Here is a 16,915-nt window from a genome sequence, read left to right on the forward strand (position 1 = left end):
GTAAAATAACAGGGACCCTCTTTAAAGGTACACTGTGTAATTTTTTCTAATTTTTAAATTTTATTTCGCATTCAAACAAATATGCTCTCTAGCACCTTGCATTTTCAAATGTGCGTTGCAACCTGTTGGAACTACAGCAGGCGGCATGTGTCAAGATTCAAGCAGCTATGACAACAACATGTTTTCAAACAACACTTCAAGTTTTGTTTGTTTTGTGATGAGGTACGTTATTTCAAACAAACTTCAAACTGCATTAAATCATTAGTGTGAGCATGTATGAGTAATTACTCCTCGAGCAAGAAAGTTAATTATGTTCTCATGTTTATATTGTTTATTTGTAACATTACTGTCGCAGTATAGCGACACTTGACACACGACAAATACAAATTTTTTTTTAGTAGGCTAGAGTTTATTGCTCTACTACAACGCATGAACTATGTGCTAATTAGTAATGAAACATTCTTTATCCGTTTATTTTTCGACGTCCGTGCATTGTCAGAGATCATCATCAGGCGATTCAACGCCGGTAGGGAGAGGAAGAGGGAGAGGACAGAGAGGCAGTGGATCGCTGGGAGCTAGGCGAGGAGGACGACGAGGAAGAGGAGGAGAACGAGAGTCACAACCACCACGACAAAGATGCCCGGCAGCTACAAGAGAAAATCTTGATAGGATTACGTAGTGCTTTTTGTCCCTCTCGGCAGTTCATCGTTTTTTATAGACTGGAAGGACATTGAAGCCTCCGTAGAGCTCCCCCGTCCTATGTAAATACAGATAAGTGATTCTTCGCTCAGGAGGATAAGTGAGATTGTTGGCAGAGATCATTTTACACCAATGAGGACTTATTTACGTTTATTTGAGGTAATAAATTACTTACTAATTACTTACTTACTAATAAAATACTACACAGTGTACCTTTAAGTGGCCTTGTCTAAGTTGTTGTACAGTTAACAGAGTGGAACAAAGTGTTATTCCCTTCCTCTTCAATAGACAAATGTACAATTGCCACAGAACCACATTGCCACGGCGTTTATGTGCTCGAGGGTTGACGTGGGTTCACTCCAAATGTTTCTACTCGCAAAGGGAAATCGGAATGACATTTTTACAGAGAAATAGTATGCATTTTCCCCTCCAGACAAGCTGTCAACAGAGGAGGAAACCAGCCAGGGCCCAGAGGCTACACGGTATCCACACTGCGCTACGTGGTTCCTCGTCGTTCAATTAAACATGAAACCGGATGGAAGCGCTCTCAACCAAACCATGTATTTCCAATCTTTCCAAAAAGAGATGAAGGTTATCGGAATGAGCCCCAGAGAGCCCTGATGAAAACATTCCGGTTGTATTCATCCGTTACCCCGGTGGTACGATCGCACACACGGCGATTTGTCATCTCCCAATAACGCACTTTGCCCCCTCTCTCGGTTTAAAAAATAAGCACATGTTTATGTGTGTGCCATCGAATAATCCCCCACGGCAGGACGGCGGCCAGATAGGCAGGAATGATCGGAGCGTTTAGGACTTTATGGACGGGGGGCCTTGGGTTCTGGAGGGAACAGTCATCAGTCTAATAACCAAAGCCAATTTCCCGTTCATCTCTCCTCTGATGTGTTTATCGTTGTGGGGGAGCCCCCCTCCCCCCACCGCCCCGCCCTCATCCCAGCCTAGGACCCGTTCAGTGAGTCACCAGACCACGTAAGGTCTGATTTGTCTCAAGCCAGCTTTTAATTTGATATGCATGCGGGCTGCGGGACCGAGTGGGCGATCAAGCGAGGCAGGTGAGAGAGAGAGAGAGAGAGAGAGAGAGGGAGAGTACCCACTGGGTATGGACAGAGATATCATACTCCTAATTGTTCGGTGTGTGTTCTGATACGCTCTGATCAGCGGGCCTCTGACCGGCAACTCAAGGACACGGGTAAGACAAGCGGGATGGACGCTCCCATCCATTACCCGGAGATAATTGGCTCAGGCTCTTCCCCCCGCTAAGACGGACGCATGTCATACCTTGTCGGGGTTCTCCTCGATCCAGCTCTTGACGGTTTTGAGGGCGATGTCAGCGGCAGACTTGTTCGGGAAGCCTGAGAGAGAGAGAGGGGAAAAGGGGAGAGAGAGAGAGAGAGAGAGAGAGAGAGAGAGAGAGAGAGAGAGAGAAAGAGAGAGAGAGAGAGAGAGAGAGAGAGAGAGAGAGAGAGAGAGGAGAGATGCAAATGTTACTCTTGTTTTTCATCATACAGCAGAAAACAAGGCGGGACAAAAGGAGGAGAAAAGCCCAGTAAATAGACTGTTGCTGTGCTGTTAAAAACAGCACATTTCCTTAGATACCAAGAATCCTTTGAATAAATTGAAAACCTTCAACACTGCCTCTCTCAGTTACTGGGGCAAACTGTCAAATAAATAGCATTTGGCATTTCTAGCCAGAGGCACATAGGTGGACTTTATTAAATAAAAATACAGGTGGCCACCTGCCACAATCCACAGGAGGGACAACAAAATACAAGCTACTAGTTCTGTGCTCAATCATCCTAAATTAGGTTCCTCATTTCCAACAGAAATATAGTGGATTTGTGCTTCCATTTTGAATTTGCCTTACTGGTAGAACGTGAGATAATCAATTTAATCTAACAATTCATGTTAGTTGTAGAGCCGTTTCACATGCCGTGCATCCAAAGTGATATTCACATGGAAGTACAAAGAGTGGCTTGAAGTAAGCCAAATCAAACAGGACTGGGGAAAGTAAAATTGTATATCAAATATGCCACCTGGATTTCAATTACGGCAGCCATTGCACTCCTCACCATCCTCATACTCTGGGTTCCTTCTCAAAGCTTCTCCCTTGTTAAATAAGGGAGGGTGCCGTACATATATGGCCTGGGAAGCCATTTAGAGAACTGTCACAGTGAATAACAGCTACCCAAATAAAACCGACTTAGGAGATGACCCTTACACACGTGTATGTACTGTATGTTTTACAAAACGGATACTGCGGCACTACCAGTCTGGTACCCCACAAGATGTCCTCAGCGCAAGGGACATCGAGACACGGTTGTGTTATCACTGCCAGCGTGTCTTTATTGTGCGTTACAAACAAAACACCAGGGAGATAATGCAATGTCACACGGTAGAGGAACAGACGTGCCAGCGTGGCCCATCTACCTGCTGCTGGATTAATCACACAACTGTTGAGGCAACGCAGGGAAACCCAACCGCTGACCTTACACCGCATATTGATTACACACACACACACCGGCGCTGACACGCACACACACACACACACACACACAGGGTGGGTTCATTTTTATTGCTATTCAAGGGGAAGAATCAGCTGGAGTCTCATTTCGAGACGATTTACCGCCAGCGTACGGTGTAGAAAACCTCCCAGCACCCAACATCTTTGCAATTACAGTCGAGCCACCTCAAATAGCCCCAGGCTAGGTATGTGGCACAAATGAAAGCACGTCTCACATTACCCAAAACCGCTGACAAATCGGCTGCTCAATAAGAGACTGCTATTGTAGCGGCTTTTATGTGGAGGCAATTATGAGTCTAGTTTCTTGGTGAAACGTGACAGAAGCACTTGACTTCATGGGAACCCTGGAGCGAGTTGGAGGCAGCCCCGTAGGCAAGATGTAAATCCAGACTCTAGAAAGCTCCAATACAGAAAGGTAGATCTTTTTTTTTTTTAAGGTGGTGTTTCTTTCTCTCACACCGCCTGGGGGGGCCTGGTCAGCGACACAAGCATGGAACTTTTCCGGCTACGCTACGGCTAGGGGGTCAGAGCCACAGCCACCGACAACGACAACAAGCTCCTCTCGCAGTGTGAGTCAGGACCTCCATTACGTCGCACACAGACCCCTATCTGGGCCGTGCCATCGGCCGCCTGTCAACCTGCCCGGCGGGCGACTAACGCGGTTAAATACGTACTCCCTTCCTCCGAGGTCACGGCGGTTACTGTAACACTTTGTGACTCGTGGTGCAATCGACTTAGCAACATTTCCGTGGCCTCGACACGTCCCGCACACTCTCGGTGCAGCGGCCACTAACTTCCACGACAGCCTATTTATTTTCCTCGCGGTGAAGTTGAAACACTTGACACACATTCCCCTCCGCCGTCAAAGACATAAAGCAAGAGCAGACAGCCCGAGCGGCCGAGGAACCCGCCGGAGTGTCTCCGTCCGTTTCTTCCACCTCCTTCCACCGTGACCACCGCCTCACCTCCGCTCCACATCACCTCACCTCCCCTCGCACCCTCGACCCCAGCGCCCTCCACCTGTTCACCAAGCAACTACACCCCCCCCCCCCCCCGCCCTCTCCCCCACTCCCACCCGTGACCCTTTGAACCCTGGCCCCTGTATCCCGCAGCGCGCCTGTCGAGCATGTGTTGGAGGAGGGCGATGGACGGGGGGAGGCTTCTCCGAGAGCCACGTTCTCCACCTCCGCAGCCGTCGGCCGGAGCGGCACCACGGGTGTGCTGCGAAACAGCCCGGCGTTTCGCTATATATAGCCTGTACAAATAGCACGGCTCTGTCTGGGTTCCTACGGCTCCGTCTCGCTGTGACAGCGCGAGGGGGGCTGTTCACATCTGTCGGCCCCCACCCCCCCCCCCCCCGCCTCTTCTCCAGACCGCCTGCGGAGATTAGCGCCGGACGTCGGACGAACGATGAAGGGGATTGCCCTAAAGTCCGCTCGCAGGTCACCAAAAGCATCGTCTCGTCTCCTAAGCACCTTCTTCACCCCCGCCTCGTCCCCCCCCCCCCCCCCCCCCCGGCGCCACGGTTACCTGCTGATGTTTTCCTTTTAAAAAAACAACCTCCACACCCTCGCAGGTGTTGGCACCCGGCGCCGCCGCGAATGTCAGGCTAGCGCTCCCCGACAGATGTGTGAGGAGAACGTGTGCAGGTATATGAATATGGATAAGAGCAGAGAGAGAGGCAACAGCTGCTCGAACCACGAGGTGTCAAACGATAAGCGAAAAACCCGCCGCCCACTGTGAGAAATAAAGTAGTACATTGACAAAGTAACATATAAACAAACAGAGGCCCGACGTGTATCCAAGGCCTGGCTATGGGCCTTCATTCACCGAGCGGCCGTCTTCCCAGCTGGGCTTTAGAACCAAGATGGCGACTGGGTGCATGGTGCCCATTGTCTCCTTTGGATGCCACTTCAAACCTTAAAAAGAGAAAGTGGGACCGAGAGACATTAAATCTTAGCTTATGAACGGGACTTAATCATAACGGATAGGGCTATTGTAATTCAAAGTAGCGGGCGGACGGCGGTGAGTATATTTAATCTATTTAGTGTGCCGTTTCTGCAAATGCGCTATTGATTTGAATGCCATATCTATTAATCAGAGTGGAAGCAAGAGAGAGAGAGGGAGAAAGGGAGAGAGAGAGAGAGAGCATGTTTGAGAGTTTGAGAGAGAGGGCATGGGAGAGAGAGGGAGAAGGGGAGAGAGAGAGCAGGGGAGAGAGAGGTTTTAAAGGGAGAGAGAGGGAGAGATTGAGAGAGTTTGAGAGAGAGGGCAAGGGAGAGAGAGGGATAAAGGTGGAGAGACAAAGAGTTTGAGAGAGTGGGCAGGGGAGAGAGCGGGTGAAGGAGAGACTTTAAGAGAGAAAGGAGGGGCGAGAGAGCCAGAGGAGAGAAACAAGGTGAGTCCGAGAAATGGACTTCACAAAAGATGGATAGGGTTGGAGCAAAAGAAGGAAAGGGTGATAAGACAATGGTGGGTTGGGTGGGGTTGTGGGTGGGGATGTGCCTGGTGTGTAGAGAGAGACAGAGAGACACAGCGAGAAAGAAAAGAGGTCAGTCAAGTCGAGGGGAGCACTGCTCGACAACAACAAGGGCCCAAGGTTAACAATGGACTGACTGCATCTGCAGCTCTCCCTCACATCATTTGTCTCCCATCACAACATCGGCTGTTTCCAAACCCCCCCTCGCTCTCCGTCTCGCCCTCTCTCTCCTCCTCTCTCTCTACCTGTCTTCCCCTCCTGCTCCCCGTCGAGCCTTGCCAGGCGTGTTCATGAGCTGCAAACGCGACACAATAAAATATCCCCCCCTCCTCCTCCTCATGTAGTGTCACTCAGACCCTGAACAGCCCCGTCCACAACACGCCTAACCATCGGTCCGTCTCGTGACCTAACACGCTCCCCGCCACGGCCGCTCCTTAAAGGCCTTCCGTGTTATTTAGATATTTTGAAAGGGCTACTGAACTTGTATGTTAGTATTCACGTTGAGTCTACCTGATTTTATTAAGGTTGTATTCCGATTCAATTCAATTCATTGTTTATTCAGGGGAAATTGGCTGAGCACAAGGCTCTTTTGCAGCAATGCCCTGATAAGAGGACATAAATACAGGGTGTAGAAAAAAAACATAACATCAGTAATTGCATTAAATAAAGTCGGAGAAATCAGAGGTTTAAATAAAGTCGGAGAAATCAGAGGTAAAAAAGAAAAAAGAAAATAAATAAATAACAGTACAGTAATGAGAATTTTAAACAAGAGCACTGAGTTATCTCAGTAAACTCTTAAATTAATTTACTGACACAAAAACTTTTAATTTAAGAGCTTCTTGGCATTCCATCTAAAAAAGCAAACAGCTTTTCCAAAATCAGATCTAATGTATGGAGTGTCTAGGGAGACTCTGTGACCGGGTACTGTGACAGGCAGACTTGAATCTCAACAGTTAAGGTAAAAAGGCAGCTTCCCAAGTAGGGATTTGTAAATAAAAAGAAGGCAGTGGCTATCCCTCCATCCCTACAAATTAAAACATACTTATGAATATTACATTCCATTTCTGCAGACTCCATTCAGCTACATGCCAATAAACTCTACACAGTGCACCTTTAAAACAATAAAATATATATATTTAAAAAAAATATATATATATGTATATATATATACATCCCAACTACCCCTGCCATCCTTCAAAGCACACCTAGGGGTTCACACCATCCCCATTTTAGAAACACAGTTCTAGAACACCACACCGAACAGACCCACCCAAATTCCTCCGTAACAACCCCCCCGCCCCCTCCCACCACCCACCACCACTCACCCCCTCCACCCCGACACCACTCACCCCCTCCACCCCGACACCACTCCCTCCCTCCACCCCGACACCACTCCCTCCCACCACCCCGACACCACTCCCTCTCCTTCCGCCTCCATTGCTTCATTCCTGCTCTGCGGAGGGCTGGCTGAGAGATAATCTGTCAGGACGGTGGAGGGGCCCCACGTCGGCAGCTGTGACGGCAGGGACCTCCAGGGCTCACTGCTGTGCTGCTGCTGTGCTGCTTGGCTTCATCTCTCTCTCTCTCTCTCTCTCTCTCTCTCTCTCTCTCTCTCTCTCTCTCCCCCTGCTATCCTAGGCGGGGGATGCGAGCGTCTCTGGGAGATTTGTCTTCGTGAGCAGCGCTGATGGGATATGTGCACTGATGAGGACTCAGGTGGAGTGTGCTGTTATTTCTGGGGAAGGCGACCTCACTTCATCACCAGGCCGAGCACGGTGCCCACAGAGAGGGAGAGGGAGAGGGAGAGAGAGAGAGAGAGAGCGAGAGAGAGAGATAGAGAGACAGTGCAAGAGGGAGAAGGAGGTAAGAGTGATAAAGGAAGCATAGGAGACTTGAATCATAGCTACCCGTCTTAACATTTCCTTATTTCTTTCACGCCCTTTGTCAAGGCGGCAAAACGGGGTGTCGGTGCTGTGTTAAGTCAGGGTCATGCTGTCGAAACATATTCCATTCATGCTGTTCACAAAGCAGATGGAGTGGTGGTTATTAGCCAGAACCCGGCGACATTCACAAGCAAATCTATGTAACAAGGAGCACCGGAACCGCCAAATCCGAATTAGAAGACAGAAATGCTCTTTCAATGAAAGTGATTCTGCCCTTGCCTTGACATTTGCTTGCCCAGCTGATCCGTAGCATCTGTACATAGCCCACGACTTGGTGACAGCTCCTCCAATAGCCTCATGCGTGCCCGCAATTTGCAAGCATGACTCATCCATGAGGTTAAGATAAATGTTCCCTGCCCGCATCTGTAAACATCCAGCCCTTTGCATCGCGAAGATTAACACACCATTGATAGAGCAAACTCTCTCAATGGTGTGTTCCACAAAGACACTGAAAGGACACCTTTGTGATTTTTCAAACTGGATGCTGTTTTTCACTCATTATAGATCTAAGTGACTGATGCAGACAACGCATTTTAATGGGAAAATTCCCAAAGAAGTGCTTTAAAGCAGAGGTCGGCCATAACGGGCACGCAAGGCCATGTACACTGGCACACGGAGCAATTTCAAAAGATATATGTTTTATTTAATTAAGTCACTACAAACCTGGATAATGTATAACGGTTAAGAAAATAATAATTCATTTGGAAATAATACTTAAATAAAGAATTAGTATCAAACTATACAATTGCTTTTATCAGCATGCACACTCACCCACACAATGTACAGGTCTAGTTCCTTTTGTGCCCAAGTAATTTTAACTCATTTGAACATGGATGAGAAGTGTGTGTGTGTCTGTGTGTGTGTGTGTGTGGGCGTGCGCATAATGCAGAATAACGTTTGGCATTGGCAGCAGGTAAGGCCAAATAAATAAACGCATATTACGAAAATAATAACTCGCACTAATATTTTTTGGTAAACACTGCAAAGTGGCAAGGGACATCCAACAGGCTGCCAAGCCCTGCTCTAAAGCGTACCAGATGAGTATGTGTATTACATCCTGGGCGAGCGTGATTATTGAGGGACAAAGCCATACACACCAGCTGTATCAATACAGGTATCTATTCGATAGAGCTAGGCTGGGTATCTATGTGTGTGGTGCAGTACGGCCACTCATCATGCTCCCCCCGTCCTCCCAAAAAAGACATTGTCCAACAATATGTGCCAAACCAAAATAACAATGCACGGAATACTACAGATGCCTATGCTGCACAAAGTCGGCTTTGTATTTGTTCGTCGGATTTTCCACGGAGAACGTGCAGGCCTATCACTCTCGCTTTTGTCAGCGTGGCAAACTCTCCCGCACGGAACTAACTTCCACAACAAACCTGTGTAGCTCAGGTGTTTTCTTCTGGCGCTCCACTTCAGAAAGAGCGAGGAGAGCGAGCACACCTCTACCGTATGCGCGCGGCCCACATCCAGCCCCGTGTTTCCCTGAGTCTTAATGATAGGCTGTGTTCCCATACTGCAAGCCATAAAAGAAAGACTTGTTTTGTCCTGTTTTTCCTCCTCCGAGGCGCCCGTATACGGTCTACGTGAAGTGGATGCTAGCTATGTGTTTTTTTTGTGTTTTTTTTTATTTATGTTGCAAGCCTGTTCTCTATCATGCGCTGCTATTTCTGTTGGTTTTTATATTTTAAAAAAAGTGTGATGAATCCATGCTTAACAACCTATTCAAATGGGTACAAGCAATGGAGGTACTTTAACCCTGATCGTCTTTTAGCTTCCTTCTTTTATTTCTCACCTGCGCATTTTTCGGTTCCTCAAATAAACAACCTTCTGAAGTTGCTCGTGGAACATTGAGTCTGGTTCCAGTGTAAAGGTGGCCCGACCTGAACTGACCGTTGAGCGGACGGCGAAGAGCAACAGCGGAGAACCGCAAGGAGGCCTTCAATGTTCCAGATGAGCGAAGGAGAAAAAAGAGAAAGAAGAAAAGAAAGAAAGAAAGAGAAAGTGGAGCTAAACGAGCCCATCAGAGCCCAGTGGAGAAGTGAGCTGACCCCCGCTGGAGGACAGCGGATCGCTGCAGGACTTCGAGACGCGAGGTCCGGGATGTCAAATGGCCGCCGGCGCTACGGGCGGTCACACGCACCACCTCGGCACGCGGCGGGGCTGTGACCGTGACCGACATTGTGGACGTTGGCGAGAGGAAGAGGAGGAGGACGAAGGACAGGAAGAAGGTGTTTCGGGATAGAGAGAGGACATACGGCGCATGGACAGAGCCGGTGTGGTGGTGGTGGTGGTGTGGCGTTGCAAAGGCGGACACGGAGAGAGAGAGAGTGCGAGAGAGAGAGAGAGAGCAAGGGGAGAGAGACGACGATCTCCGAGCCCTTTCCACTGGATGATGACCTTGCTTGAAACCTCCACACGAATGATGTCATGCTTCGTCCTACATGCTATAAATAACAGCTGACATTTGCTGATGGTTGGGGGTGGGGGTGGCGGGGCTGGGGGGGACTACAAAGGGAAAGAAATTCAAAGAGTGGCGACGACGGCTCATCCAAGTTCAACTTTTCACTTCTGGTCTTTTCGGGGACTAATTCCATTGTCTCACCGGTGGGTAAGTATTTCCACATTTGGCTTATCGCCGAAAAAAGCGGAGGAATAAGGTTGGTGAGGAGGAGCGGAGCTTAGCGAGGAGCTGTGGTAAAAGGGGACCGACGAGGCTGCTGCCGGCGACTACCTCTGAGCGTACACACTCTGCTTCCCGCTGATAGAGCCCCTTGCTCTGTTTGTACCTTGAAATTCCCAACTCAGCCCGGGCTCCCTAAGCCCCGGCAAAGAAAATCCTGGGATTTAAGAGAAGGAAAAAAAGGATGGGGAGGGGGGGGGGGGGGGGGGTGCATCGGGAGTAGGCTTCGGCGTGGCAGCCGGGCCAGCCTGCAGCCATCGCTGGCGAGAGATAAGGGACCACTGCTCCCCCTGCCCCCCACCCCCCACCCCTGCGTTGCACAACCACCACCACCACCAGCACCACCATCACCACCAAGCCCCCCCTCCTCAACCTAATCCTGGACAGGGGAGTGGGGCACCAGAACGTGATGCTGGCTCGGTCGAATCCCCCGGCCCGGGAACCTTTGATCTGGACACCGCGCCCGGGACGGAGGCAGGCACGGACTCACCGACAGAAGCCTGGTGGATTACGTCCACACAGCACCCACCACCGCCACTCAATCCCCTCTGTCAACAGTTCTCAGATGTGGCGTGGAGACCAGGGTGGAAAGGTGAAACAGAGTGGGGGGGGGGGGGTTGGGTGGGGAAGGCATTGGACCCGGAACCGCCTGACTTGCCTCGTTCCTGAGCTCTCTGCGACCGTGCTGCTAGAGAGGCCGTGAGTTAGAGTGGGGCTGAGGTGTTCCTGCTTTTTGATGGGGTTGTGAACTGTATGGAGTGTAGTGGGATCTGTCAGGTAAACAGGAGTCTTAACGTCGGCGTCCTTGGCCGTGCGTCGTGCCGGCGGGCCCGCCCCGCTCTGACCGTTACGAGCTCTACCCCCAGAGAGAGTCTCTCTCTCTCCCTCTCCCTCTCCCTCTCCCTCTCTCCCTCTCCCTCTCTCTCTCACGCCAGCCTCTGATGAGGTACCGGGCCAGGGTCTCGCACGGGTTGTTAAACCGTCCCCAACTGTGACTGCGAAAATGGTTCATTTCAAGGGAAGGGGAAGTGTGTTATTAATGTGTGTCTCAGAGCGAAACGTGGTTGTGTACTAAGGAGAACACAGGGAGACGGACAGAGACAGAGCGAGGGAGAGGGAGGGGAGGGGAGGGGAGGGGAGGGGAGGGAGGGAAAGAGGGCAGGAAGACAGACGGAGGCGGGATGCGACCTACATCAGTCTGGGCGGCTTGGACCCCAAACCTGACTGTTTGGCTCCCCGTCACGGGGGGGGGGGGGGGGGGGGGGGGGGGAAGACGTCGAGGGGAGTGTCCGCGTCTCGGGAGGAAAGATCCGTTTACACGCGGGTCGCGCGCCGGTGATGGATGGCCGAACAGGAGCGACACTTAATAACCTCTATCCTGCCTGGCGACCCCGCGGTCCGCGTTTGTTTACGGGTGGCGCCTCCGACACGCCAGCCGTGCAGAAATTCTGTTGCGGCTAATGGGCCGGACTGAGGGATTGGACTGTCAGCGCGCAGTGAGATCTCATTTTTCTTCCCCCCCCCGGCGTCTGAGGTCCCCCCCCCCCTGCACAGCCCCCACAGGCCCCCCCCCCCACAAGGCTCCTCCCCTCTCCCCTGCCTGCTCCCCCCGCCGCGTGACAGCGGTTGACGGAGCCCCCTGGACTGTGGAGGTGTGTGAGGGAGAGAGAGAGAGAGAGGGTGTCAATTAGCATGAGGGTGTCCTGACAAATGTGTTTCCCCCCCCCCCCCCCTCACACGAAGGCCCCGGATAACACGTCCCTGATCCCTCCATGTCGCCGCGCCCAGGCTGTGTCGCTGCCGCCGTTCAACTCCGGAAATGGGTCAAGCTCACCAGTTCAGGCACGGAGGAATAGGGGTTGAGTGTGTGTGTGTGTGTGTGCGTGTTTGTCTGTGTGTGCCTGTGTGTCTGTGTGTGTGTGTGTGTATGTGTGTCTGTGCGTGTGTGTGTGTGTCTGTGCGTGGGTGTGTGTGTGTGTGTGTGTGTGCGTGCGTGCGTGTGTGCGTGTGTGTGTGAGCCAATTTCTAATGGCATGACACACCGGGAGGGTGAACTCTTTGAGTGAGAGGAGTGAGACGTAGCCAGACAGACCAGGAGACGCACCCTTGCGCGCAGAAAGCTCTTTGTGTACAGGTGGTGAGGCGTGCGTTGACGCAGCGGCGCGCTGAAATGTACAGAACATTATTAAAATGTCTGACCGGCGGGGAGCAGCAAACCCCCCTTTCAGAGCCTGGCAGGGGTCACAGGTTGTGTGTGTGTGTGTGTGTGTGTGTGTGGGGGGCGGGGGGGGGGGGGGGTATCTGCGGACAGGAGCCAACATGTGCACTCACTGCAGTGTGAGGATTTCCATCAGGTTTCCGTTGAGAGAAATGATCACGGCTCGGTGCTCAACTGTTAATTAATTGAGGACCACCAGACCCCCACCATTCCATGCCGCAGTGACGGCAGCAAGGAGACAATTGATTGGTTCCTGACGGCATGCGTCGGAATCTGCGTGCAAATACGCCGGTCGCTAACCAGCCCCCGTCAATAAAGCACCCTTATTCCGGAACACAGGCTGCTGCCCTTATCATGTCGCTTCCCTAATGTAATGCTGTCTCTATTATGTCGCTCAGAATTACAATAATAATGCATATGAATACACAATGTGAATGACCGCGTGTTTGATTTTTTAATGTTTCAGGTTATCTGAACATGAGCAATTATTTTGTATCGTTTGACTGGTTTCAGTGAGTGTGCTAATGGCTGAGATGAATGACTGGGCAGATTTCGGAGAAACAGACATCATTTATATTGTATGTAAAGGCAGAGAGTTATTTGGTGAGATGTACAAGGACAAGAGTCAAATACTTACCAAAGATGCCTGTGGATATACACGGGAAGGCCTGTGTGAGGAGACAAGGAAATAGCAATCAGAACATTTCACAGTTCATACGAACAAACACGTTTAGCATAAATAAAAACAGGTCAAGGTTAATCAGAGAGTGAAAGGAAGAATCTGTGCACTGCAGCTATGGGTATTAAGTGTTCTTTTTCTGTTCTTTTCTTTTGTTTTGTTTCTTAGTGATAAATATGTCATATTGACACAAATACTATCTCCAGGAACATAAAACTTTCCTGTCACAAATCCTAAAACATATCATACATCTTCACTTACTGCACTTACTTAACTATACCTCAGTGTATATATTTATAGAGGACAAAAAGTCCTCTATAAATACATTACCATTGATTAATTAACTACTAAATGCATTTTGCTTCTTGGGATAAATTATCATTTAATATCTAGTCATAGTGACTTTACATATTTCCATTTCTTTTTTCCTTTTGTCACCTTTATTTTACCAGGAGAGTCTTTTGAGATTTAAAATCGATTTTATAAAAGTGTGGCCAAGGTTAAAACAGTGTCACATACAGTTTCCACAGACACCAAATAGGCAAACACATTACAGCATAGAACACATTGTGGACTGGTAAAACAATCTGATCCAAAGAGCTTCACCAGGAAAGTCCATACCAAAAGCAATACAGGGTATCGATGCCAATCATCAGACCTGAATGAATAATTTACAAACATAAAAGGGAGGCAATTCCGTCATTTTGAGCTTGTCCTGAAACAAGTTCCAGGTGGAGTTTATTTTATTATTATTATTATTATTATTATTTTATTTACTTCAGTCCCTAGGTCTATGCGGACATTCGGAACAGCTAAAACCAAATAGTCCTGGATCGGAATCTCTCCTACGGAGATAGGTAGATAAGTGCCCTGGTGAGCAGTCAGGCAGACTTTTCAAAATGAGCCTGCTGCCTACGGCTGTTTACTGCGGGCCAGCCGACGGCGGCGTACAATATGCAGTGATGCGTCAGGGCTTCAGCCAACTGCCCACAGAACTTGGGGTCGTGCATGTGATTATAAAATGTCCCCATAATCAACTACGAGTGGTCCTACCATGGCAAAACTGTTATTTCTGGATTCAAAAGAAAATAAAAAATGATTAAGTTTTAGTTTCTCAGACAGGTTTCCAATGTGCTCATTAGATAGTGGTGAGTCATCCATAAGGATGCGTCTTTTACCTGGCTCTGGATATAAAATAATCTTGTAAAAACGATTTAATTGGAAATAATTTAAATATAACTTGAAGCAAAAAGAACACAAAACAAATGTGACCTTTTTTTTCCCATACAACAGATATTTTTGGAAATGCAGAGGTCGGTGTGTGTGATATAGGTGCAGAGGGGAGCTCATTAAATACTGTTATGACAGAGAGAGAGAGAGAGAGAGAGAGAGAGAGAGAGAGAGACACAATAAAAAGAGAGAAAAAGGAGAATGAAGAAGATAGAGAGGGACAAAGATTTTCTCCCAGGTATGCTCTCAGGCGTTCAGAGCCTTTAATACTCAAATTCATCCAGGATATTTGAACACACGCTGGCTCCGGCACACATGAGAAGTGACGCCAGTTAACTGGATGCCACACGAACACAGTCAATTTACCGCAATCATCGGTTTCCCAGCAGGCATACACCAGTGAGTCCGCGCTGAGCAGAGTGTGCCTGGGGGCCCAGTGGATCACATGTGTGGAGCCATGCAGAAGGCAAGGCCTCCTCTCCTCAATAGTCTGGAGGCCATGAGTCTCATGGTAAGGAGGATTGATCCGGTCCTTGCAAGGATTCCACCCAAAACATTGAACTGCCCTTTACACCAAGGCTTCGGTACCGCACTATGTAGTCCACTACCATCTGATAACATCTGACTAATATAACTCCACACATTGAAAGCTTTCCACCTCGTTATCCACATCCTGTTGGATGATAAATGCTGATTTGGTGTTTAATTGGAGATTTAAGAATTCAATATTTTTTGCGAGATTTGTCAATTTCTGAACTTCAAAAGGTTTAAGGGTTCACGTTTGACACCCATCCAAGGTCTTTTATATTATATTCATCATTATTGTGCAGTTAGTTTATAAATATATCTCTAGACTACAAAGGGCGGTCATTCTTTAAAGTAAAGTTTGTACAGTTAGAAACAAGAGAGAAGAGAGAGAGAGAGAGAGAGAGAGAGAGAGAGAGAGAGAGAGAGAGAGAGAGAGAGAGAGAATGTGCGAATAGTGTCCGGTATTATTATGATCTGTGATACTAATATCTGTGCTTCTGTTCAGCCTACCTTCATTTTCGGAATTAGTATGCGGAAATAGACTGCAATTAGTTATTCCCCATTCTAATTTGGATTAATAATGCAGATGAGGAATCAAACTGAAACATGTTCACTTTCTTAAATTAATAGAAGATTAATTTAGGAAAAGTCAGAGAGTCAGAGAGTCAATAAATTAAAAAAAATGGAAATGCTAATCATCATATGTATGTCGATCATCATTTTGCAAACACTTTTCCAATACACAATACAAATACACAGGCCCTATTTCTTAGCATTGCATCGTATATTATATGAGCTAATATCAATGGCATAATTGATTAGCATTGTGTGCAAATGCACGAGGCATGAAGTATGGAATGACAGATATCAGGGTCACACCTCTTCTTACAGTAACACATAATAATTATTGATAGACATGCCAGGAAACATTGACTTATTATCTACCTCCGGCAAAAATATTTATTGCTGTCTTTTCTGAGGAGATTAGAAAAAGTAACCACCCTGTAATAGTCCTAGCACTGCAGCATTTTGCACCAGATGTATTATTCAAGTGTGTCTTTATAGCTGAAAATAGTTTCATTATTCTTAACTTCTGTGAGCGAGTATATTATGATACATAGGCCTGACTCGCCGCTCCCCCATTCCACATTCATCTTTTTAAGTATATTAATAAACAGTAAGAGAGGATGTGTGTTTTTTTTCAACGGTTCCATTTGTCTCGAAAGCAGCTGAATGCGTGCTTTAATACTGCATTTATCAAAAGGCGTGGCCACGGCATTATTAAAATACGAAGACAAACGAAAAAGAGCATTTGGACCAACAATTCACAAGTGGATTAATGTGTAGTGAATGGAACTGGATTTTCTGAATATCAGTCAACGTCTGCGTGTTTAAAACCTTGCGGCAAACACACACCCCAGTGTTACGTTACACTGAGCTTGTGACGTCGTAGTTAGAACAACGCCGACACTCGTGGCCTCTGGCAAATATTGCCTTGTTTGAAGGTGTTGGAAAACTGTCGATTCATAGATTCAAAGAGTGCATTTCCAAATACATGTCTGTCAGTGTGATAGCTGATTGTGCTTGTCAGCTGGGTGGCGGCCTTTGTTCCCAGGAGTTTGTTTTCACTGAACTAACTGACATGATATTTTTCTATTTTTTGTTTTGAATTCAGACATCTACAGAGAAAGGCGTTTACGAATATAATCGCTGTGCTGTGATATTTGAACTCATTGTGCTTTTTAACACATCAGAGGCCTTGACACATTGCTTGGAAAATGCAGATGTCCTTTAAGTTCTTGCTTGCATCAATGCAAACACATGGAAGTGAAGTTGTTTTATAGGACTTTTTTGGGGTGTTTCGGCTGTTAGGGTGGTTTGTATCTTCTTCTTACAGCTGATTTAAAT

General features: G+C 48.0%; 1 protein-coding gene across 1 annotated transcript in view; it reads right to left on the bottom strand.

The window, feature by feature from the left end:
- macrod2 (mono-ADP ribosylhydrolase 2) overlaps nt 1–16,915 on the bottom strand; it is a 351,067-nt gene that overhangs the window by 58,456 nt on the left and 275,696 nt on the right. The window contains exons 7-8 of the mRNA XM_084470307.1: nt 13,208–13,238; nt 1,999–2,072 (exon numbers count right to left, since the gene is read on the bottom strand). Coding sequence (XP_084326433.1) covers nt 1,999–2,072; nt 13,208–13,238 — 105 coding nt within the window. The remainder of the gene's footprint in view (nt 1–1,998; nt 2,073–13,207; nt 13,239–16,915) is intronic.

The sequence above is a fragment of the Micromesistius poutassou genome (genome assembly GCF_964030765.1).
Source record: "Micromesistius poutassou genome assembly, chromosome: 7".
Classification (NCBI taxonomy): domain Eukaryota; kingdom Metazoa; phylum Chordata; class Actinopteri; order Gadiformes; family Gadidae; genus Micromesistius; species Micromesistius poutassou.